The sequence below is a fragment of the Puma concolor genome, chromosome C2 (genome assembly GCF_028749965.1).
Source record: "Puma concolor isolate L17-30 chromosome C2, mPumCon1.1.hap2, whole genome shotgun sequence".
Taxonomy (NCBI): Eukaryota; Metazoa; Chordata; class Mammalia; order Carnivora; family Felidae; genus Puma; species Puma concolor.
Window position 1 is genome coordinate 26,478,417 of NC_141675.1, and position 26,110 is coordinate 26,504,526.

The 26,110-nt window shown below is 42.8% G+C and overlaps 1 protein-coding gene across 1 annotated transcript in view; it reads left to right on the forward strand.

Annotated features, from left to right (window-relative positions):
• LOC112850031 (collagen alpha-4(VI) chain-like) overlaps nt 1–26,110 on the forward strand; it is a 142,419-nt gene that overhangs the window by 32,598 nt on the left and 83,711 nt on the right. Inside the window, 12 exon segments of the mRNA XM_086675638.1 lie at nt 332–420; nt 3,812–4,414; nt 6,512–6,975; nt 6,978–7,098; nt 7,791–8,396; nt 12,339–12,968; nt 17,225–17,770; nt 18,115–18,669; nt 22,010–22,344; nt 23,341–23,419; nt 25,176–25,321; nt 25,705–25,797. Coding sequence (XP_086531764.1) covers nt 332–420; nt 3,812–4,414; nt 6,512–6,975; nt 6,978–7,098; nt 7,791–8,396; nt 12,339–12,968; nt 17,225–17,770; nt 18,115–18,669; nt 22,010–22,344; nt 23,341–23,419; nt 25,176–25,321; nt 25,705–25,797 — 4,267 coding nt within the window.

Below are 26,110 nucleotides of genomic sequence, written 5' to 3' on the forward strand. Positions count from 1 at the left end.
AACTTGAAACAGTAAAGTCTGAGGTATAGGCTTTGGGTGTTTACAAAATTCTTCCTGAGTTGGGTCAGCAAGGCCATCTTCTTTGTACAATTGAAACAATGTAGCAACAATCCCTTTATTTTTATCAAGTTTCTGTTGGTCTGTGGAAAGACATGGAGATATATCTATCTATCTATCTATCTATCTATCTATCTATCTATACGTTTGTATGTATACACACACACTATTTATAAATCAACTTTTTGAGATATAATTAACATATGGTATGGTATACTCATTTTAAATGTATGAAGACATAATTTTAATTACGAAGTTTTTTTTTCCCCCCTAGGTATATATCTAGAATGGAGATTCGGAAGATGTTTTGGGAGTTCATCTTTCTTGCAGCTACTTTTGGCCTCGTCAAATCACAGAGAATGGGTAATGCATTGGATTCCCTAAGCCAAAAACGATGACCTTGCTGGGAACCTAGCGGTAGTGATAATCCTAAAAGAAGATATTACAGAAGCTTCATAATTAACAAAAGGGAAATGCTTCTTTTCAGTAGAGCTTAGAACCTAGAAGCTTTTAGTGAACAGCGGGCACTTGATGTTTTCAAAGCTTAACCTCAAACGGCAAAAAAAAATAGATGTGAAAAAATGTTCTAATTCTGAATGTATTACCAGGCTGTCAAATGCTTTTGTAAATATAAGCCTATTCTCTTGACTCTGCATTTTGCTTTCTCTCTTTGGGCAGAGTTGTTCTGAGAGGTAATTGTTGTTACAAGATGGATAGCTTCACTGAACACTAGTGACAGCTTTGCAATTTTTTTTGCAGTTATTTTAACAGATTGTTGTGACTTTTCACGATGAAAGTCTCATGAAGAGAAGATTGGTTAAGTAGCCTAAAGCCCCACTGAGACAATCTTGAAGCTTAAATATTTATATATAATTACACAGACTGTTATTTGTTAGGAAAAATACATGAAGCTCTCTAAATTTTCCCTCCAGCTCTGAATCCTCTCTCTTGTGGACAGAAGCTGTGACAGTCAGTCTTTTCATGTTTCAAACACCTTCTAAAATAACAAAGGACTTGTGGAGGGGCTAAGAAAAGCAACAATGTATGAAAATGTAATATATCTCTCAAGGTGCACATGATGGAACCAATACTTAATTTGTCTGAAAAGAAATATTCTACAACTGTGAGGTTTCTCCTGATTGGAATCATCAGGGAAATACTTTCACGCTCTGTGTTTGATCTCCTCTGAAAGAATTGTTAAGGGGGGACAAACCAGTTGGCCCTTCCTGGGGCACTCACTGAATACTCTCCTCTCAACAGGAGTGCGTTCTGGAGGGCTAAGGGGAAATAAAGCTCAAAAGGCCATAAGCTCATTTATTATCTGCCTTTTTGGAAATCATGACTCCACTTGGCTTTACGACCAAGATTAGGCAAACTCTTGAGAGGTGGGACTCTGGAATCTAGAAGTGACAAATGGATTTAATGTCCCTAGAGTACACCAACCTTCATGAGCTCTTCTCTGCTTAAACTCTTAAAGGGTCTTTGCCTTTCTATAATATGGGCTTTTTGCTTAATCTTTATGGCAGTCCAGAGTATGGACTGGATGTCAGGAGACCTGGTTTCTAATATTGACCATTTGAAGTGATTACATGGGTTACTTTGCCTTTCTCGGTCTCATTTTCCGTATCTGTGAGATGGATGAATTGGACTCATTATTCTCTACTCGCATTTTTCAATACAGTGGCCACTAGCCACATATGACTATTTAAATTAAAATAAGTTAAAATTCAAGAAGATTTTAAATCTAGTTTCTCATTTGTACTAGCTACATTCCAAGTGTTCAACAGCCACACGTACCTGGTGGCTACAGTATTTCATTGCATAAGCTCATAAGATTATTTGTAACTCTAAAATTTTCTGATTCCCTTATTTGGTTTCATTAACGTTCAATATTTCCATTCTTGTAAGTGACGCCTTTTCCTTTACTCCCTCCCTCTCTCCTTTTCTCTTCCTAAGTATTTATTTCCTTAAATATTTTTGGGGTGATTATTCTAGGCTACACACGAATGATGGACAAAGAAAAGTTATGGTATGTGTTTTCATGAAGCCCACAGTCTAATTGGGGAGATTGGCATTAATTGAATAAACACTTTAATGAATGTTGCATTACAAACCAAGATAAAAGAACATGATTCTATGAGAATTTATCAGGAGGGGGAGGGGAGGGAGGGAAAGGAAAAGAAATGAAACTCAGTGGAAAGAAACTCAATGGAATCGTATGTTGGAGGCAATAGCAAGTGGGAACGTGGCAGGTTGAGAACTTAGGCTAAGGAGCCTGGACCATGGAGAACAAAGTGATAAGGCAGAGAGACAAGGAGAAGGCAGAGAGATCAAACTAGAGAGTGCAGGGTCAGCCCAAGGCAGTATTTAAACCCTCTTCCTGGCACAAAACCAAACATAAGATGTGTTTAACCAGTGTGGGATCATCATCCCCCTTTTTCAGCCACTTGAAACTAACACCATCTTGAGGTGGTTTCTGCTTTTGTTTCTCTTCTCTCTCATCACTAATTCATGTGTTCTTCTACCATCATCACAGATAATCACATTGCGAGGTATGGGGGAGAAGTCATGCTGGTCACTGATGAGTAGATCATAATCACCTCTTCCTTTTTTTTTTGGTCCACACAAGCACTGTGTTTAATCTGTGTACTTACTTCTTGTCACAGAAATGTAATGTTTGAGATGGAAGAAACCAGGTCATCTGGTCAAACCCTTATTGTAGAGAAGACGAAATCTGAGAAGCAGAAAGATTAGCTTTTTGCTCAAGTCCTGCAGCCACCTGGTGTCTGATCCCTTCCATACTGGAGACCAGGGTGGGCCCAGCTGGATCACCACTTGTCTGACCACCACTGGGATCATGGTTCCCAGGGTTACAGCTGGGTTTGGGAAAAGTAGTTGTACAGTGCAGACTTGAATTCAGGGAGCCAAAGGACAAATGAGAGCCACACTTATGGTAATGCCATGAGTCAAACTAAAAGGGGATGGTGGTAGGTAGGGAGTGCCAGAGGTCAAAGCTGGAAAGCTGATCTTAGTTCGGGTCTCTAGAAGCAGAGCCTGGGACAGGGATTTGGTGAATGTGTTATTTTGAGGGAGAAACCTATAAGGGAAAGAGAGAAGTGAGATAAGCTGGAGGTGAATAAGCCGAGCAAGGATGTAGTCTCAGGTAAAATGCAACCTTGGCCTGAGCCATGGAAGATGCTAGAGCATAAATAGCACCATGAATTATTTCAGTTAAAGGAAGGTGGCCAGGTGTTTGTATCCCCATGTGATTGAACATTGGCCACCTGGCCAGTGTAACTTTCCAGGTGTCTTCAGATGTGGCTGTTCCTTTCAGCCAGGGTCTGGTCTCTAGACAAAGTCTCAGAGGGGAACAGTTAACTGTAGTGCTTGAAGCAGCTGGGCATAGGTGTGCCCACCAGCAGAGATCTAGGTGAGGTACCAACAGCATCCTCTGCTGGTAGAAAGGTGGTTTCTTTTATTAAGTTTAAGGGATGGGTGGAGGGCCATGGTCAGAGATCTCACTGAAGGGGTCAGGAGTCTGTTAAAATGGAACAGAGGCTGGCAGGTGAACGAGGGTAGCCATGAGGCAGCAAGGGAAGATGGTGGTGTGCCTGAGCCGTGCATATTAGCTATCGTCAAAGAGCTGTGCAGGCAGATCTCCGGGGTGTAAAGGCAATGAATGGGGAGAGAGATATTCACAGCCAGGAGCTGGCAATTTTGTGATGTTTTATCTTGAATTGACTCTCTTCCCCAGTCTGCAGGGACGCCTCTGTGGGAGATGTCGTGTTCCTGGTGGACACCATCATCAACCCCCAACATGCCCGTGACGTGCGGAACTTCTTGTACATCATGGTGAATGGCTTCAATGTCAGCAGAGAGACCATCCGCGTGGGCCTGGCTCAGTACGGCGACGTACCTCGTTCTGGATTCCTCCTTTCCACCTACAACCGCAAAAGCGATGTGCTGAAACACATTCAAAGGTTTCAATTTAAGTCTGGGGGCCGCAAGATGGGCTTGGCCCTGCAGTTCCTCCTAGATCACCACTTCCAGGAAACAGCAGGGAGTCGGGCCAGCCAGGGTGTGCCTCAGGTGGCCGTGGTGATCAGCAGCAGCCCATCTGAGGACCACGTGCCGGAAGCTGCGGAGGCATTGAAGAAGGCAGGCGTCCTGCTTTATACCGTTGGTGTCAAAGATGCAGTCTTGGCGGAGCTCAGGGAGATTGCGAGCAGTCCGGTGGAGAAGTTTGCCTCCTTTGTCCCTAACTTCTCTGATCTGAGCAGTCATGCTCAGAAGCTGCGGCAACGGCTCTGTGATACTTTGGCAAAGGCAGCTCAACCTGCCGGCTACGTCTTGCCAGGTACAGAGGATTTCCCCTTCTTATTTCTGATCTAGAAGTCACAGAGCTCAAACCTTTATCTCTTACTCATCTCTCCCGCCATCCTTCTTATTTCCCATATGTGTGCATGTTGAATTTTAGCATTACAGTCTCACTAAGCTATCTGTGCTCTATGCTCCTCTCCAATCATTGACCAGAGACTTAGCAACTTTTTAAATAAATCCTGTGGGCCTGATGCTCGTTCTATATACAGATGTAGTGTAAGTCCATTTCTGAAGGAAGAATGTTTGTACCCAGAATTATATTATTATGCCTAGATTAACTTATCCATGTTGTCTGGATGGGGGGCAGGGCAGAGGAGGAGAGAGGGGCAGCAGATCCCCCAGGAAGCTTATTTAATTTACTGCCAGCGTGTTGGTATAATGTAATGGTTATGCGAATGAATTTAGGGAGAACTAAGGTCTGGGTTCAAATTCCAGTTCTCCACTTTTTAACTGTGTCCATTTGAACAAGCTACTTTATCTCTGGGAATCTAAATTTTCTTCCCAGGATGGTAGGACCTGCCTCAGAGAGTTGTTGCAAGCTTTAAGTAAAATTGTGCAAGTCGAGTGCTTCTCACAGTGCTCAGTCCTTCAGAAGTGATAAGCATCGTGGTGATAAGCATTGTGTTCATTACTTGTGATGACGTAACTATCATTAGCTTTGTACTTCCGTTGGTGGTGATGGGCATAAACTTGCAGAAATCCTCTACAAATTAATTACTTAATTCTATCAGAAAGCAGAGACCTTTGAGCAGAGGAAGAGAAACTTGTTAGTGGTTTTCATCAAAATCCATAAGAGGATAGAGCCTTCATTCCTTATTCATTATTTTGGGATTTCTAGATGAGATAGGTAGATGAGAAGAAGTGCTAAAATTTTTCACCCATTTGATCCTGCTTGGGTACTATATAGTTTGCCAAACTTATTTACATTGCTCACCTGACAGACAGGTAGATACATAAGGCAATTCTTTGTTAGACACATAAGGGAGTGTATGCTATGTAGGGCAAATAGTATTTACTCTTATATAGATGTGTAAGGCAATTGGTATTGTTAGTTGCATTTTTCATGCGCGGCAACTGAGACCAAAGGTAACATAACTGGATGGCAGAACTAGGATCTGATCTCAGGTTTGTTAGAGCAGATCCATCCCAATAGAACAAGGGTCAGAGATTGTGTTCCCCAGAAGCAGAGCCTGAGGCAAGGATTTGGCTATACATTATTTATTGTGGAAGAGCTCCCACAATTTATTGGTAAGGATGTGGGGGGTGCAGGATGGAGAGGCAGAGGAAAGAAAGGAAGGATGTGACTTCAGGTAAAAGTTCCACAGAGGGTAGTTTTGGTTTGATCCTACAGGAGAACTCAGGAACAAAAATTATGCTTCAGCTAGGCTTTCCTATACTGTAGGCAAGGCAGCCCCAGTAGCTGAAGAGAAGTCCTCCAAAAAGCAGTGTCCAGAAATGGGAAAAAGGAATTCGAAAGGACCTGGGCAGAGCACTAATGATTGTACTACAGTGGATTATCTGACTTTATCCTCAAAACAACTCTGTGAAAGTGTGAGGGCTGGTATAAAGATTTCAGTGCTGCAGGGAAGAAAATTGAGTCTCAAAAAGGTGAGTGATAAATAGGGCACAGGGCTCCTAAGTGATGGAGCTATAATGAGATGTATCATGGAATACATGAGTATATTCCAGCTTTCTGACCTGTTGCTAGCAGCACACTTGTAGAGATGAAGTTTAATGCCATTGGGAAGAGGAAAACCGCTTTCTCAGCATGCTGCTACATTCATAAAAGGGTTTTTCTTCTTAATGAGGTTCAAGGGATTGTCCAAATGGATTCTAAGACTGGAGGTATCAATAGAACAGGACAGAAGCCTCAGAAGATGATGGAGTCGAAGGAAGGAAAAGCTCAGGGAATGTTGTCACTTCTCTGAGCATTGTCATTTAGGGTGGCTGAGGGTCATGGAGTGTAGTCTGGCTGGCACTGCTCTCCTTTCTGTACACCGTTCAGCTCCACTGGTTCTGAGCATTTTGAGTGAAGCCCCACAGACCCCCACGCTTTTTGTCCTCTTTCTCGCAGCTTGCAGAGAGGCAGTCCTGGCAGACATTGTCTTCCTAGTAGACATCTCAGCCAGCCTTGGACCCCAGAACTTCTGGAAAGTGAAGAACTTCCTTCACTCTGTTGTCTTGGGGCTTGGCATCAGCAGTGATCAGGTCCGAGTGGGACTTGCTCAGTATAATGACAACATCTACCCAGCCTTTCAGCTGAACCAGTACCCTCTGAAGAGTGTGGTCCTGGAACAGATCCAGAATCTTCCCTACCGTACAGGAGCAAACACAGGCAGTGCCCTGGAGTTTATCAGGATAGACTACTTCACTGAGGCAGCTGGCAGCCGGGCCAAGGACAGGGTTCCTCAGATAGTTATCCCGGTGACAGATGGGGAGTCAAATGATGAAGTCCAGGAGGCAGCCGACAAGTTAAAAGAATGTGGAGTTCTTGTGTATGTGGTAGGGGTCAATGTGCAGGATGTTCAGGAACTGCAAAAAAAATAGCCAGTGAGCCATTTGAGAAGTTTCTCTTCGACACCGAAAACTTCAACACCCCGCAGGATTTCTCAGGAGGGATTCTTCAGACTCTGTGCTTGGCAGTGGAGGGTAAGGTAAAAGGTAAGCAGCTATGTCAAAATCCAATATTCTGACCAAGACACGTAATCACAGTATGATTCAGGACACACAGAGTGTAGTGAGAGGGCAGGAGAAGGAGTCGGCTGCCATCACTGTGGAACCTGGGAGGACTTCCCGGGTGAAGGAACATTGGAGCTGAGGGTTGAAGGATGAATGCCGTTCTCACAGCTAGAAAAGGACATCCTGCCATGTTGTTCAGAGGAAGTCTAGAAGACCCGTGTTTTTGATCCTGCCTTTGCCACTTTCTAGTTATGTGAGTGTCAACGTGCAGGTTTCACTTCTCACTTTAGTGTTCTCCTCTGTACAGTGAAGATGACACTTGCCTACTAGGATGGTTGATAAGGATTAAATCAGGCAACGTATAAAAATTGCTAGCACAAAATAACTGCTCTGGATGTGTCCATTTCCCTTGCCTCTTTCATTGGTGGAAGAACAGGTAAGAGGTACTTTCGTCTAAGAAAGCAGACAGCAAAGGAAGTGGCGTGTGAAAGGGAGAGAGCCTTGTGATAGTCTCACATGGAGGAGGTGGGAGTACCATACGTACCGTGTTACAAAAAGAGCGGACCTCTCCCTCTTATGTTCCCCACGTCCTTGTATCCAATTTTCATGCGATCTTGATTTGATTTACTTTCTCCTCTGTGTCTTTTCTTTCCTTCTTCTCTCTTTAATTCCAGAATTCACCGAGGCTTATGCAGATGTGGTCTTTCTTGCCGACACCTCACAGAACACATCACAGGCGAGTTTCCAGTGGATGCGGAATTTCATGTCCAGAGTGGTTGGCCTGCTGGATGTTGGCAGGGACAAGTACCAGATTGGACTGGCTCAGTATGGCGGTCAAGGTCACACTGAATTTTTGCTCAATACCTATCAGACCCAGGATGAGATGATTGCGCACATCCACGGACACTTTTTGCTCCGGGGTGGCTCCAGGAGGACAGGCAAAGCTCTGCGGTACCTTCATCGGACCTTCTTCCGGGAGGCAGCAGGAAGCCGGTTTCTCCAGGGTGTTCCCCAATATGCAGTGGTTATGACCTCAGGCAAATCTGAAGATGAGGTCTGGGAGGCCGCACAGACTTTGAGGGAGAAAGGCGTGAAAGTCATGTCTGTGGGTGTACAGGACTTTGTCCAGAGAGAACTGGAGGGGATGGCAACCCCACCCCTTGTATTTGAGATGCAAGGACAAGATGGAGTCAGACAGATTATGCAGGATGTGAGTGTGGTGATCCAAGGGACTGGGAAGACTGAGTTTGGGATTGAGTCCGAGAAGGAGGCTGTAGTAGGTAAGGTTTGGTCCCTATGTGTGTGAGCCACCAAGAGGTCTCAGATACTCTGGAGAAAGAACAGAGAAGGGGGCATTCTGGATTCAGTACTGGGATTCAACATCAGTGAATGGGGAAGAGGAGGAGGAATGGGGTTCCCTCAGGCACACACCTTATATTCGTTAACTGTGGTCACAATGACGCCACTTAAGAAGCCATCCAGAAAAAAGAATCATTTATTTTCTCAGATCTGCTGGGGATCATCTAATCTTTGTTGGGCTCAACTGAATGGCTTTGCTGATCTTGCCTGGGCTTATTCACGGATCTGAGATTTGTCTGAGGGTTGGTTGATCTACATTTGGCTTCGCTCCATAGCTCTCATCTTCCTCCTGGGATTATTAGGCTAGTCTGGGCATATTCTTCCCGTGGTAATTACACAGGTGCAAGAGAGAAAACTCAACTACATAAGCACTTTTAAGACCTCTGAATCATCATCTGCTGATATCCCATTGGCCAAAGCAAGTCATGTAGTTATGTCATTATCAATGGAGTAAGGAAGTATATTCCTCCCATGGAACTGAGGTGTAGGCAGTGAATATTTCCGCACAATAATTCAAGTTACCCTATGCCTTTTTCAGGAGAAAGGAGCATTCAGGCTTATCCCCAGAGATTAAACAAAGTCTGTCCTTAAATTGGTGTTCAAGATGTTCAAGGGAGGTGCTATTGACATTCTGAGTGGGACGATTCATAGTGTAGGATTGTACTGTGCATTGTGAGAGGCCTAACATTCCTGGTTCCTGCCAGTAGCATCCCCAGATCTTATGACAATTCGAAACACCACCGTATATTTCAAAATGTCCCCTGGGGATGAGAACCATGGAGACTTAGCTCCTGTTAAGTCCTTTTATACATTCTAATCACTAGCCAAGCTGAACTACTCAGCCTTTACTGTATACTTGTCATACTTTCCCACCACTGTCTCTGCCCTTGAATACACTGTACTACCAGCCTAGAAGGCCCACAGGCAAAACTTTATCCTTCAGTAGCTACGTTATTTTCTTGGTGGAGCTTCTAGTCGATCCTCACAACAGATGTGATAAATCCCTTTTTTTTCTCTGAACTATCATAGCTCTGCCCTGACCTCTCAACACGTAGAGCTTGAGGGTCCTTGGAATTTTATAGGCGGAAGAGACAAACACATGTGAGACAACATGAGGAAAATCTAAGTAGAGGTAATAAAGAACTAAGAAGCACCTTCCAGACACCACACTAAGTAGAAGTAGAAAGGAGGATATAATGGAGAATCTGACCTGAGAGGAATTGTGTTGGTTCCTCAATAATAAGTATGATTTTAATACATGGGGAGAAGGGAGGAGGCTACTCTTGGTAAGGGGAAGAGCAGGGCTGTGGAAATGTGAATGGGCTGGATAAATGGGGAAGAGAGTGGAAAAATGGAACAAATGGGAGGTAAGGGGGATGGTTTAGAAGTAGTGAGAGATAAGATTGGATGAGGTAGGATGGACCCCAGGGGTCCCAATGGTACTGGTAAGTAACTGTAGGCTTTTAAGCAGGAAAAATGACATGACCAAAGTGGTCTTTAAAGAAGTCTTCAGGGGCCAGGCTGAATTCCACAGGACACCTCAAACTCAGAAGGACTTTAAGGCTGAGCTGTCCCCTAGCCACATAGGATGGCTGGGTCTAGCCCTGTGGTGCCTCTGATAATGAGAACAACTTGAAAGGAGAATACAGTTGACCCTCGAACAACTCAGGGGTTAGGGGCACTTACCCCAGCCCCCATATTTGAAAATCTCCATATAAATTTTGATGCCCCCAAAACTTAACTATTTATAGCCTTCCGTTGACAGAAACCTTATGGATAGCCTAAACAGTGGATTAACACGTTTTTGTGTGTTACATGTATCATATATTGTATTCTTACAATAAAGTAAGCTAGAGAAAAGAAAATGTTATTAAGAAAATTATAAGGATGAGAAAGTACATTTACAGTACTGAAAAAAAAAATCTGCACACAGGCAGGCTGGGCCAGGGGCTGCACAGGGTAAGTGTGGCACAGCCTGGTGATTTCGGGTTGGTAAGGGCAGCTGCCAGGTGGGCCCGTGGGTGGTGGCATACATATAGCCTTGAGGTTCAGTACGTCTGCCCCATCTGCCTGGAGGTGTAGCGCCAGCCTGTGGCCATGGGTAGCTGTGGCCACACATGAGTGCACTGGCCTCTGCAAGATGCAGGGGCAAGGGCATCACATGGAAAGAGGTCTGCCTGGGAGCTCGGTGAGCAGAGAACGGAGGGAAAGGGTGCGGGTTCACCAGGGGCTCAGGGGTCCCCACACGGTGCCGTCCCTGCCATCTGGGTGTTTTCCTCTGCTTCAGCCCAGCCTCCTGCCCCAGCCCTGGCACTTTACCTGACCATCTCATGGACATGCAGGGCAACCTGTGGCCCTGCCCAGTTCTGGGGCCCCAGGGGGCTGCCGACAGCCTCAGCAGGCCTCCCTGGTGCTCAGTGGGCAGCGGGCGCCTTTGGTTGTGTCTGTGGAGATTTGGGTGACCTGCATCTTTTGGGGTCAACTCTTAAAAACAAAACCCACGTGTGTAAGAGGACCAGCACAGGTCAAACCCATGTTGATCAAGGGTCAGCTATAATACTAGCAGGTATAACTTTGTACTAGCAGGTGAAGGAAAGGAGAAGTCAAAGGTGCCTGGAGTTTCTAAAGAAAGTGTTTTAGGCTTGGCAAAATTTTTGGTTCCTTATAAAAAGGGGGAAATTACAGGACATCACGAGGCCACAGGTAAGTCACAAGGGTACTCTTTGGCTTCTCTAAACTTTGTGTCACAGTGCCCAGCTGTCTATAGCCTGGCTTCAGCCTTCTGCATGTGTGGCTTTGCTCTGTGCTAGGCAGGCTTCTGTCTTCACATGTCAAAGCAGATCTGGACCTTTTTGGTGTGTGGACACAGTGGATTTCTGTTAGGAACTGCCTTAAATTGGATGGGAGGAGTCTGCATTCCTCTTGGAAGGGAGTTTATGCAGTTACAGCTCCATTCTCCCATTTGAGGAACATTCAAGAGAAGGCTCTTTTATAGCAAAGTGAAAAAGTTTGCCCAGGTTTTGGACAAAGATTTTTCATAGGAACTTGCAACATTTCATGTTGTCTCTGTTGAAATGACATGAGATCTTTCAGAGAAAGGGGCACAAGTTAATAGTCACAATTTCTTATTTTCTTCTGTACCAAGAGGAAAAACTATTAAATCAAGGAGGTTTTAGGTCTATAATAGAGAATTTGACCCAGTGTTTCCTGAAACTAGAAAAATGAACAAAAAAACTAGTCAAGCAAGACTCAGATGCTTTTAATGAACTTTGATGAATTGAAAAATGATCTTAAAGCACTTTCTTGTGGATATTCATATATTTACATATTTTGCAAGTAATGTGAATACTCCTTCCAGTGAAAAATTTTGCAATAGGTATGAAACCTGTGATGTTCTTTGACTGTCATGCCAAATAGTGGTCATAAATAAAGGCTTCTACTAAATTCTAAAATTCATTAGTATAAGTTAGTATAACATATTTATTAGAATTTTTGATCCTAAATATATTATTACAGAACTTAAAAATGTAGCATACTACAACATAAGAATATAGCAAAAATCGGTGACTCAGTTGGTTAAGTGTTGGACTCTTGATTTCAGCTCAGGTCATGCACTAGGGATTCATAAAATTGAGCCCAATGTCGGGCTCTGCACTGACAGCATGGGGCCTGCTTGGGATTCTCTCTCTCCCTCTTTCTCTGCCCCTCCCTCACCTGCACACGTATGCGTTCTCTCTCTCTCTCTCAAAAAATAAAAATTAAAATAATTTAAAATATGGCAAAAATGTAGCATGATGCAAAAATGAGTATCATCTTTTACTCTGTTCTCATCCTAAAGCCCTTCTTTCTGTTTTTGTTTACAGTATGTCCCACTGCTGTCCCAGCTGATTTAGTCTTCCTCATTGAGGAATTCAGCAAGGACAGGCAGTCGAATTTCCAACAAGTTGTCAACTTCTTAAAGACCACTGTCCGCTCTCTACGCGTTCATCCTGATGTTGTGAGAATTGGCTTGGTATTTTACAGTGAGGAGCCACGACTTGAGTTTTCCCTGGATGCATTTCAGAACCAAGCCAAAATCTTGGAGCATTTGGACAAATTAACCTACCGGAGAAGAAGTGGAGGGACCAAAACTGGTGCTGCTTTGGATTTCCTAAGGAACGAGGTTTTCATTGAGGAGAAGGGTAGCCGGTCGAAGCAGGGTGTGCAGCAGATGGCTGTGGTCATCACAGAAGGCTTCTCCCAAGACCATGTGTCTGTTCCAGCTTCTCTCCTCCGCAGGGCAGGGGTTACCATCTATGTGGTGGGCACCCAGCTTACCTCAAACAGAAAGGACCTGGAGATGATGGCATCATATCCTCCTTGGAAGCACGTCATCTCGCTGGAATCCTTTCTGCAACTCTCTGTTGTGGGGAGCAAGATTAAGAATCAGCTCTGCCCTGAGATTGTGGACAACAGAGTTTCCATTTCTGGGATTGGCCGTGCCCTGAAAGAAGGTAGGAGGACCTTCTCAAAATCTGATCTTTTTTTTTTTTTTAATCTTTACTCTGTTTGTTCCATATACCCACATCCTCCACTCCTCATCCAAGGAAGGATTTCAGGGTCAGTTTATTAAAAAACAGGAACACAAAACTTACAAAGTCTTTATTGTGTTTTGATTCCAAAAGAATATAAAGAGTGAACATGCCTCACTCTACCTTTCTTGGCTCTCATCCCTTTTATCAGTTTGATGAAGATCTATGTATATTTACAGTAGAGGCCTTAGGGATCTAGGTATGGATTTACTAAAGCTTAAGCTACTTGAAGTGGAAAATTATTTCTAAAAAGACACCAACATTCCTGAAATTGAAAGATTTTAACTTTAAAATATAAATGAACGTTAATTTGCCAATCTTTTGTGGAGGACCGAGGCTTCTTTGCATCTGAGCCCAGCTGATTGGAGTTCTGTATATTTTCTTCATCAATCATCCAATGGTATCTATAATTTCCAGTTTCAGTTTCTTTAAAGTGGGATGAAAACTTAGTTGCTTTTGAAACAGCTGAGTATAGAAATCCCTATTTTTACGATCTCAAAAATTCAATTTTTGTAGTGCTATCTTGTACGTCAACAGTTTCCTTTAAAACAATTTACTTTCATTGGGTCTTTTCTAAGCAGTTAACCTGGTTTTCATAGACGTAATAAACCGCTTTTATTCATGCTCCTGTCCTATTGATCTGCACAATATTTGATTTGTTGTGTACTTGTAGTAACAAAACTGCCATAAATAGGCTGAGAACAAACTCACGTTGTTCTTGGTAGGCTTATTCTTTGTTGGCCTTACAAATAAAAGAGTCAGTTATTTTACCAGGAAAAATGGGTTTATTTGGGAATAGCAGAGAACTGCAACGAGGGACAGCAAGGCACAGTAACAGTGGGTGAGTCCAACAAACAAAGGAGAAGAATGTTATTTTATTGAGAAGAAGGGAGAAATCAGGAGGGATTGTTCTGAACAAAAGCCCATTGGAAAAATGCAAGAGTTCAAAATGATGGCAGTTTCTCATTGGCTGAGTTGCTGGGGTAGTTGGTTTTTTGTAGGAGATGCATTATTCATATTTTTCCTGTTGGGGCTGTAATTGATTCTTTCCTACTGAGGATTCTTCTGTTGAGGTCTGTAATGGACAAGTGGTAGGGTGTGAGAGCTCCCCTTTCTACTTTCCTGTGTCCATTTTAGAGAGGTTTCCCTTTATTAATGTTCACATCTTCCACTGAGTGAAGCAGAACTGTTTAATGTTGCCCTTGGGGGCTTCTAAGGGGAGGGAACTCAGTGTATTGTGTGGGCATCACTCATGTGTTATAGAGGGAAGGGAGAAAGTCAATTATCTGGTGAGCTGCTTCAGAGGAAGTTGGTTAGGAGAGCTCCTACTGCATATGCAGTTTGAAAAGCACACCCGAGAAAACATACCAGTTAAGTATATGCACCATGGAGTCAAACTGCCTGAGCTTTTTGTTAAATATTTTTTTTTTAGAGAGTGAGAGAGCAAGTGGGGGTGGACAGAGAGAGAAAATCTTAAATAGGCCCCACACTCGACCTGGGGCTTGACCTGGGACTCGGCACAGGGCTCAATCCCATGACCCTGGGATCATGACCTGAGCCAAATTCAAGGGTCTGATGCTTAACTGACTGAGCCATCCAGGCACCCCACAAACTGCCTGAATTTTAAATCCCTAATGTTCCACTTACTGGTTATTACAAGTATCTTTGTGTCTGTCTGTCTATTTGTCTATTTTTGTCCACCCATGCTAATATTTCTAAGATTCAGATCAGAATAATAGAAGTTGACTACTTAAAATGTAAATAATTAACTTAAAAATTCAAGGCTGTGATTATATCATCAGGGGAAAAGCACTGAGTCTTTTTTGAAAAATAATCATTAAATAATTTTGTAGTTTCTTGATTACTTGTGCTGAAGTCTAGAGATTTAAAATATCTAAATAAATTCCCATCTTTCGCTTTGGCCTGTATCTTTACTCCCTTTCTCTGTTCTGGGAATGAGAAACAAAATCATTAAATACGAATTTCATTTCCTTGTGCACCCTTCCCTACAATCTGTAGGGGACAGGGAGAGAAGCTCCTTTTCTGTTCTAATTCATAGACAGTATAAGGGCTGAGAGTTGATTTCATTCCCAGACTGCACAGCAGCTAACATGAAACCCGGAATCAGGAAAATCAGCCCAAAGTCTACAGTGGTTAGAGGCAAATGGAAGTTTGGGAAGTTTTACCAGAAATCTGTCCTGGGTGATCACAAGATCATATTATCTATCATTTATTGGTCATCAGCTATGTGTCAGATACTCTGCTAAGGACTTTATGTATGTAATAGATATGGATGCATAGCAGCATCCAGACTGTAAAAATTATTCTGTCTGCCTTCCTGCCTCAAATTTCCATCTGCCAAGACTGGCATGAATGTGTAGTGCCAGACAGTCTTCAGGGCTCTGGGATACCTTTGGACACTGCAAAGGCCCTGGGCTACAGTGGAGTGTCTTTGGAGCATTGCTGCATGGGACTGGCTCCAGAGATGCCCCTTCCTGCCCCATGGTCTTTTTCTCAGACTCAGGCCAGCCACATACCTATTACCAGTGGTTGCTGACTTCCAGCAAGATCTGAATTTCTGCCTTCTTTTTCTATAACTTCCCCTCGATTTGCCAAGCATTCAAAAAACACTTTACCAGAGAGGTGGATAACTATCTCCACACCTTTCCAGTGCTTCCCCTGCTGGGGTAGGATTTCCAGGTACAATATGGGATGCCCAGTTACATTTGAATCTAATTCAGATAAATAATAATACTTATTTTTAAAAGTATAAGTATATACTCCATATTGGGTCAACCAAGGTCCTCTCAAATGAAGGCCTGAGCAAGGAAGCCCATCTCCAGCCTCAGACCGCTTCCCTTTCAGCCAAGAAACATGAAAAGGCTCTTAATTCTTCCCTGAAACAAAGCGTTCTAGAGATGCATGACACATGGCTGACCCACCTTTTATGAGAGGTGCAAGGAGAAAATTATGTTTCATTCTTTTTTTAAAAGTCTATGAATTTATTTTGAGAGGTGGGGGAGAGAGGAGTGGGGAAGAGGCAGAGAGAGAGGGAGAGAGAGAATCCCAGGCAGGCTCTGCACCATCATCATGGAGCCTGATATGGGGCTTGATCCCAGAAACCATGAGATCATGACCTGAGCAAAAATCAAGAGTCAGACGCTCAACTGACTGAGCCACCCAGGCACCCCTTTTTGATTCTTTCTGAGGAATCTACTATGTGATAATGAGTGATCTTAACCATTGCTTTAAAAAATCAGTTCTGCTGTTTTTCTATGATCTTATTTAATCCTTACTATAATCTTACTGAGGAAGTGTTAAGATCATCATTTGACGATTAGGAAATTGAGATGCAAAGGGGCAAGCCTGATACTAAGTGGTTGAGAAAGGATCTGATTGTGGAGCCATTTTGCCCTTTGGAGTCTAAGCCTTAATACAAAGTGATTCATTTAAGTAAAGCTCATTTAAAACAAAGTTTTATATTAGCTTAAATTAATAAAGCTTCAGCAAGTGTACTCTTTTGCCCTTATTTTAAAAGTCTGACTTGCATGGGAAACAGGGATATTGGATACTGAGACAATTCCTAGCTTCAAATATGTCCTGATATTTTACTTTAGCTTGTCTTCAACTTCCCCATTTGAGAAAGGTCAAGTACTGTTACTTCAGATCTTAAGTGGGGTTCACCAGAAATAGACTCTGAGACAAGGATATGTATGCAAGTGATTTAGCGGGGAAGTGCCCCCAGGGGATACTGGTAGGGGCGTGGAGATTTGAGAAAAGAAGGGAAGGCAGCCAACAGAGGCTGAATTGGTGAGCACATAATTGCTGTTGGTAGCTGGGGCTCAGTTCTGTTGGGGACTCAGGAAAACCGTGTAGAGCTCACCTCAGAGTTGTCCCACCCAAGGGGATGGGAGCTGGGTGTTTATCCACCATCCCCTGTCAGTTGTTGGTTCGTGGCTTCTTTGAAACTCATTCCCAGGCACTGTGGTCTGCCTGGTGTGCTCTTGGTCAAACAGTACCTCTAGGCAGAGTCACAGGTGTTTTCAGTAAAAAGCTGTTGGCTCTCAAGGGAACAATGAAAGCTGAGGAGGTATGGCTGGGGATCAGGATGAATAGCTTTGGCTACTTGCTATCTCACCCTGTGTTCTAACGGGTTCCTCCTTCTTCTTATTGCCTAGACTGTGTGCACATCGAGAAGGCTGACATCTACTTCCTTGTCGATGGGTCTAGCAACATCAAGCACAATGATTTTCTTGAAATGAAGGTGTTCATGAATGAGGTGATAAAGATGTTCCGTATTGGGCCTGACAGAATACGGTTTGGAGTCGTTCAATACTCAGATAGAATTAATAGTCAATTTATCCTCAGCCAGTATTCCAGTGTGGCAGAGCTGAAGGTAGCCATTGATGGCATCCAACAGAGGGGAGGTGGCACCATGACCGGTCTGGCCTTGGGCAGCATGGCTCAGGTCTTTGTGAACACTGCTCGCAGCAATGTGCCTTGGTATCTCATAGTCATCACTGGTGGTAAATCTGAGGACCCGGTGGCTGAGCCTGCAGACGCATTGAGGGCAGAGGGAGTCATCATTTATGCTATTGGAATCAAAAATGCTAATGATAATGAACTCAAGGAGATAGCTGAAGACAAGATGTTTTTTGCAGCTGAGTTTGATTCCTTGAAGGCCATTCAACAAGACGTGTTACAGGACATCTGCTCCTCAGAGTGTAAGAATTTTTTCCCTTAGTCTCTCTTTCCTGCCAAGTATATGCATACAACCTATTTGAATAGGCTTCATTCTCAAAGTGTGGACTCACTGGTCCAAAAGTGAATATTGGACACAGAGTGACCATGACCTGGGATGAAGCAAGTTGGTTAAATTTTATCTTTATCATACAGCTGTATCTCATTTGTGCTGGGTCACAGAAAATTTATTTCATTGACTTCCTCTCCCACCCCCTTTAAAAATGTTTTCATGCTGTGTCTATGCCACCCCAGACTGTCCTGGGGATTTATAATTCATTGGTTTCAGGCTCTGAGTGAATGTTCTGTTCTCCTTTTTTTTCCCCAGCCTGTAAGAATAGGCAAGCTGATATTATCTTCCTGATAGATGGTTCAGAATCCATCTCTGCAATAAACTTTGAAAAGATGAAAGGATTCATGAAGAGGATGGTGAACCATGCTAATATTGGTGCTGATGAAATTCAGATTGGCCTTTTGCAGTTCAGCTCAACCCCCCAGGAAGAATTCAGGCTCAACCAATACTCCTCAAAGGTGGACATCCACAGAGCCATCTCAGATGTTCAGCAAATGAATCATGGCACCTACACTGGGAAAGCCCTGACTTTCACTCTGCCTTTTTTTGACAGTCCAAGAGGAGGGAGACCCAGTGTTCATCAGTATTTGATTGTGATCACCGATGGGGTTGCCCAGGATAATGTAGCCATACCAGCCAAGGCTCTCAGGGACAGGAACATCATTATTTTTGCCATTGGGGTGGGAGCAGCCAAAAGTGCTCAGCTTTTGGAGATTACTAATGACCCACAAAAAGTATACTATGAGGAGAATTTTGAGTCCCTGCAGAACCTGGAGAAGAAAATTCTTCTTAAGGTCTGCATTCCACAAGGTAAGTGACAGAGGGTTTGTTATTTGATCCAAGAGCCCATTGTAAGTGTCAGGGACACTGTTGTCTCTCTTAATAAAATGAAACAAGTCCTTCTAACTGGAGGAGGGAGGGAGGGTCACCCTGAGGAGAGGACAGCTGGCCTGAACTCTGAATGCTGTGGTTCATTTTCACCAGGGTTTTTTTTTTTTTTAGTCATTCTCAAGGCTGTCACCATTCTGGACTCCAGTGGCCCGAACCTTCCCAGGACTCTGTAGAAAGTCCTTACAATTCTTCAGTGTATTCCTTGTAGATAGAAGAACTAGAATGGCATATGTAAACACAACTTAATGAAGATTTGGGCATACCAAAAAGGAAATCGAAGCAGAGAGTAATATCAGTTGCATGGGTGCTCTTACGAAATAAAACACATTGTTTTTCTCTATGTGGCTTTGAAGAGAGGTCTCTCTGCTTTGTTGACAAAGCTCCTCCTCCCAACAGTTTGGGTCTATGCTGGTCCCCAAACTTGCCTTTCAGTGGGAGATTGACCCAGAGAATATCTTCATGGACAGTGCTCCCTCCTACCCACAGGGAGTGAGATTCTCCAACACAATCACATTGTAGTCAGAATGGCCAAGCTGTAGATGGTCCTTTTGTGTGTGTGTGTGTGTGTGTGTATGTGTGCTAGGGGCTATTCTGAGGGCTTCCATGTATAAAAACATTTAATCTTCACATAACCCTATTAAGTAAATACCATTTTACAGTTGAGGAAACGAAAACACAGCAAAATCAGGTTATTTGGCCTGAGTAAATGGCACAGCTGAGATTTAAACTTGAGGCAGTCTGGTTCTAGAGTCTGTGTACTGGATATTGTTCTAGAGTGTGTTTTGGTATAGTGTGGTAGAGCAAAAGAGGGCCTCTCAACCTTGAATATGCATTCAAATCACCTGGAGATCTTGTTGAACTGTAGATTCTGATTCAGTAGGTGAGGGTGGGATTCTGCATTTCTAACAAGCTCCCAGGTGATGTTGATCCAGTTGGTCCTCAAATTACACCTTGAATAGGAGAGTAGTCTAGTACAGTCTAGTAGAGTGTGTAGTATAGTACAGTACAGCATAGTATGGTATTGTAGGGCATAATGAAGGATAATATAGTATAGAAGAGTATAATATAGTATGATATAGAATACCATAGAATGGCATACAATGGTATAATATGGCATAGTAATGCATAGTATAGTATAATAAAGCAAAGTATAACATTAAATCATATAAAGGAGTATATGATGAAACCCCTAAAGCCCAACATTCCTACATCAACTCCATGGGAAGCAGATACTTTTATCATACATAATTCCCAGGTGAGAAATGCAGATGGGAAATAATGGAGGCAGGGTTTGAACTTCCCAGAAATTTGGTGTTGAAAGCTGGAGCCAACTTTCTAGAGCATTCAATTAATATTTTTGTTCATACTGTGTAAAGGATATCACTTTGTTGTGTCCTTGTGAATTCAGAAATCCATTGAAAAGAGTGGATGTGTAAAATTATTTTCTAAAAAGCGTGGATTGTGGGATGTCTTGTATTAAGCAGTTTGGATTTTTCAGGAGTCAAAGTCCTATTTTTGTTTGTTGTTTGGGTTGTTATACACACACACACACACACAAACACACACACACACACACCCCTGGGTATTATCCTGGGCAGGAGAAGAAATACAGGATTCCTGCTTCTCTTTTTAGACTATTTTATAGCATGTAGTAAATTAACATTTACATTCATCTTCAGCTTTGTCTTCTGACTTTTTTGATAGAAGTAGCTGGATACCTCCATAATGACTGGAATCTAATTAATTCCAGAATTCCAGAATCATAAAACTGAATCATAAAGACATTAGAGATTACCTGGCAAGGTTCAACCCTCTACATTAATAGGGAAAGAAAATGCTTGCATATTCTTGCATTACATAAAGCCAGCTGGAAATGTTCCTGGGAAAAAATGTAAATTAGAAATGTTGGAATAATACACCATACTGCAAAAGGGAAATTTCTGTTTTTCTGAAATTGGAAATGTAGAAATGGGATTTACATCTGTGGAAATCCCTTTTGGTGAATTTCAATTAGAGATTTAAAAGTCAAAACAAAACCAAGATATTTTATATGAAAGGAGGGGAGAAAGGCATTTTGTGTCTTGGCACTTCTGGAAACATCTGGCCAGCTAGCATGGATGTATATTATTTAGGGGATGGAAAACTCATGGCTCAGCCCTGGATCTCAGATCCCTGAGATATTGTTTATGACCATTTTCACTGGTAAAGGGTTCAGTATTTATTTATTTTCCTCAAATTTCCTCCTAAAATCTGCAGTTTTGTTTTTATAACTTCTGAGCCAAATACTCTAATGTGCACTGGACTAAGGAGAAAATATCCACGTGTCTTGGCTTGTCCTGGACAAATTGCAAGTTATGCTTGTTGTCTAAAAGTAGTTGATGGTAGTGGCCCTTTTATTATTGATAAGTTACATTTTAAGTTATTTGTCCGCATTCTAACCCAGGTGCATCTATGACCAACTTTTGCCTCATTGGAATTCTGTGCATGGTTTTATTATTCACCTGTGAGTGAGTGGGTATAGCCTGAAGGATCACTGGGTTTTCAAATTTTAGCTCTCTTCCAGAAGAGCTTAACAATTTTTAGGTACAAGAAACAGAAGATTGGGAGTGATTGTCAGTTTTGATCTCTTCTAATATGCTTCCCTGAAATAAAGGATACATGTGAGTGGTGAATGAGGGAAAAAACTTTGAGGGGAGAAGGAAATAGTACAGCTTTGTGCTGGAAGAAGACTCAAGGCTCATTCATATTCCCTTCTTCATTCATTTGTCAAACATTTAATAAGCATCTGTCTGTATCAGGCATTGGGGAAGTTAGATGTCATAGTTCTTACTATGAAGAAAACTTTGTTTAGTGGGAGAGAAGGTCAAGTAAAATAACGGTGGACATGCAGGGGTATTTAATAAGTCAACTTGAGTACCTGGAGACATGAGTCAGAGCTTTAGGGAAGGGGATCACTTGAACTACAACTTGAAGGACATGTATGGGTTAACCAGATTGGGGTTGAGGAGATGAGAAAGGACACTTCAGGTAAAGGGAATAGCAACTGCAGAGGAACAGAGCTATGAAACACTATATATTGTATCAGTTAGATTTGCTGTGTAACAAACCACTCCCCAAATCAAACAATCCCTACCATTATTTAGCTTATATTCTGTGGGTTGGCTGCAGGTTCTTCTTTCAGGGTTGGCTGATATATTCTGGGCCTGGTCATGCATCTAGAGATGACTAATTTGATTTTTTTTCTCCTCCACTTTCAAAGGATGCAACATAGATTTGTCTGTAGGAATTGATATTTCCAGTCCCATTAAGCAAGATCAGCAGAAGCTTCAAGGGTTACTGCCAGAGCTGATGCAACAGATGGCCCAGCTTTCCAACATCAGCTGTAGGGCTCCTGGTCGCCCCAACGTGATGTTCCGCTACTTGGTCCCTGCCTCAAATGGCCAGCTTATTTTTGACTCCGGCTTTAAAAATTATAGTGATAAGATTATTCAGACGTTCTTAATTCATCAGGCTGCCAAGAGGAACTATATGGATGTGGATTTTTTGCAGTCCTTGGGAGATAATGCTATCCAGCTCTCTTCTGCTACAGTGAAGGTAATAAAGGCTGAGAATCCATAATATGGAGCCAATTGCCAGGGTGGGAGGGATTGGGTTTTTGTGACTGAGGCCAATAAGTTGTCCTTCACCGGAGATTCTACGTAGAGAAAAACCATAGTCTTATTCAGTAAAGACCAACGAGGGATATGTTTTCATTCAATCAACAAATACTCACTAAGCCCAAGAAGCTCTGTGCTAAATAATGCCAGTAGGGATAAAAGGATAAATCCCTGCCCTCAAGTTGCTCACAGTTTAGTGATCCAGATTCTTCCATGATGCAAATTCACTCCAAAGACAACTTGGAAGATATTAGCTCATTATGGTCACTCATTGTCATGTAGAGTAGAGCCCATTATTTTCCAGTCCGGCACTTTGAACTGTCTTTAGTAACTCACTAAGGGCTTGTTGGTTGTTTTCCCTTCCTGGGAAGGGAAAGAACTATACACCTGCTAAAGCCTGTAGAGATGAAAAGAACTTACGTGATGTTTATTTGGAAATGACAGCCCCAAACTTTGAAAGTTACATTTGGTTTTTCCTTCAATCATGCAGCCAGTGGATTTGTTTCTTAAATATGTAATTCACTTTTAAATTAAAATTTTCTGTGAGTAAAGGTAACCCATTTTAATTATTAAAAACGCATTAAAATTTTGGTATTTTTTTGTGTCAGTAAAGATGGATATTGCAAGACATTTTTGGAGGTATTTTAAGTGAACAAGTTAAGCTGGTTCCAATTCTCCTTTTGGTGGGGGGTCTTGAGATTGAAGTAAAAACGAATGTGTAATAAAGTAACGAATAAAGGAAGGGGTGAAACAAAACAGGGTGAAAGGCTGGATACAACCAGAAAAGCTAAGTTTATCTTTGCATTTTTATAAAATGTGCAACACTCAGTACTCAGTATCCATTTTCTCCCTCTTCTTTCTTCCCATTCCCCTCTCCCCTTCCTTTCACTCCATCCCTGCTCCCCACTACCCTCCTTTCTCTCATAAACAACAGGTCCTTTTAGTGTTTACAGATGGACTGGATGATGATCTCCAGAGACTGAAGGAAACCTCTGAGCTCCTCCGCAGCAAAGGTGGGTGCATGTGGTTACCCTGGGTGGGTGGTTCCTCCCACAGGAACTGAGATACTCGTTGAGATTTCCAGATGGCACTGGATTCCGTTAAGCCATCCATAGACTAACCATAGAGTGGTTGGCGCTCAGTGCCCACAAGGGTGATGCTTTGTATGAATTAGGGGCTGTTCAGGGCTGAGAGAACCCAGGATCCCATAACCCTGACAACGATCAAGGGTCTCTCTGACTGAGACAGGATTGGCCAATTATCAGCCTGGCATCTGCCTTTGAAGGTTGAATGTGCAACTTCATGATAATTGAGTGCTGTTTGAGTTTTCTTAACAAGGGTCTCTTTTTCCTAAACTCTGGAATCACTCTAGAGCTGGGCTTAGTTTTTTCCACTGCCCGCCCTTCCTCCTCTGCTCACCAATTCTTCCTCTTTGACCATCCCCAAGGGCTGCTACTAGTCTGTACAGCATCTTTGTGAAATTAAAAAAAGATGCCAATGCTCCTGGTGTATGCGACCCTGTGCCTGGGCGCCTGGCTTAATGAATGGTGTGCTGGCTGGATTTCAGTGCCCACCAGCTCCCTCAGCTGGGTGTGCTTGGGCAATAACACCTGTGTGGCTGTGCGCGATTGCTGTTCTGTCCCCATTTGGTGCCACTCAAAAGCTCTAAAGCAAACTCAAGACGAACCACCAGCAACTCATGCTCCGTCTACCTTTCTCCCTCCTCGGTAGAGTATGTTCAGTGTATTTCTCTTGAGATGATGCTTTCCATTGGTCGACACTATGCTGGAATATTTTCTGTGATAACTTGCTTCCAACTAAATTTACCACATAGGAAGTTTTAAAAGTAAATTTTCTGGAAGAGAATTTGAAATCTTGGACGAAAGACAGCGAACTTTGCCCACATGCTAGATCAGCATTCCATTTCTAGAAATTTTAAGGAATGATTAAGACTGTGCATACAACTTAAAAATTTTTTTTTTTTAACGTTTGCTTATTATTGAGAGACAGAGCATGAGTATGGGAGAAGCAGAGAGAGGAGGAGACACAGAATCCAAAGCAGGCTCCAGGCTCTGAGCTGTCAGCACAGAGCCTGACTCGGGGCTCGAGCTCACAAACCGCAAGATCATGACCTGAGCCAAAGTCGGACGCTTAACTGACTGAGCCACCCAGGCGCCCCTATGAATACAACTTTTAACCACAGGATTGTTAAGTGGTTTGTTTATGATAGCAAAAAGCTGATGTGTGTGTGTGAATGTACTGCTCAAAATATTAACAGAAATATTTGTTCAGAAATACTACAAACAGTGACTTCTAGCTGTTTGAAAAGCATCCTTGTCTGTTGGTTCTCTGTCATGTGGACAAAGCCGGATGATTTTGTAATGCCTTCATCAGTAGGATAGGTTCGTGCTGCAATAATAAACAACCTTCAAATCCCAATGGCTTAAAGGAGCAAGAATGTATTTATCTTATGCCTCATGACCGCTAATTTGTGTCTCATTCTCATCACTTGAGGACTCAGGCTGAGAGAGGGTCTGTTCCTGTGGCAGGGGGCAGGAAATGGGGCAATGTATGCACTGCTCTGAAAATTTCTCCCAGGGCATGACACATGTCACTTCTGCTCATGTTTCATTGGTCAGAAATGCAGTTTGACACAAGACAGGTGAAGGCTGGAGAAAAGGGTGGGATGATGCATGCATATTTAGGGCCTGGACAAAGACCAGTCAAAAGACCTACAAGTAAAATCTCCCACCTGCTGGCATTTTGAAGGATTCTCTGGGCTCCTCATTATTGGCCTGGAAGGTGTGCATAAATTAGAAGAACTCCAGGAGCTAGAATTTGGCAGAGGATTCTCATACAATCAACCTCTGAGCATCACACAGCAATCCCTCCCAAGCATCTTACTGAAGCAACTTGTAAGTATTTTTTTTTCTAACCCCATCCTTCACTAGGTCTTTTTATTCTAATAATTTAAAAAATGCAGAGGGAATTAAAAAAATTAATGTTTATTTATTTTTGAGAGAGAGACACGCACAGCATGCAAGCGGGGGAGGGGCAGAGAGCGAGGCAGACACAGACTCTGAAGCAGGCTCCAGGCTCGGAGCTGTCAGCACAGAGCCTGATGCGGGGCTTGAACCCACGAACTACGGGATCGTGACCTGAGCTGAAGTCAGACAGTTAACCGACTGAGCCACCCAGGCGCCCCAAAACCCAGAGGGAATTTTGTCTCTTTGGTGTATCATGTGACATAGGTTAGCACAGTTGGAAAAAATCACGTTATGTGAATTCTGTTTCTCAGGACACAATTGCAGAAAGAAGATGCTGCAATACATATACAAAGTGTTTTGGAGAAGATGGGCACCGGGGTGTTGGTGGGAACCCTGGGAACAAGGTGAGAGTTTGTTGGACGTGGACGGTGGGGGGAGAGAGATGACGTTTCAGCACCACTAGGTACCAGGCCCCGTGTTCTGTCTTTAACATACCTTTGCTAATTCTACCCTCTTAATAAACCTTCGAGGTGAATATTATTTTTACGGGTGTGCAATAGAGGCTTAGAGAGGGAACATTACTTTCCCAAAGTCACACTCTTCCGAAGAGGCATTTGGGGATTTAAGCCCCTTTGTCCACCTGACTCCAAGTCTCACGTTCTTTCCACTCTCTTATGCTGTCTCCTTACATTTATTTGACAAATAATTTCACAAATT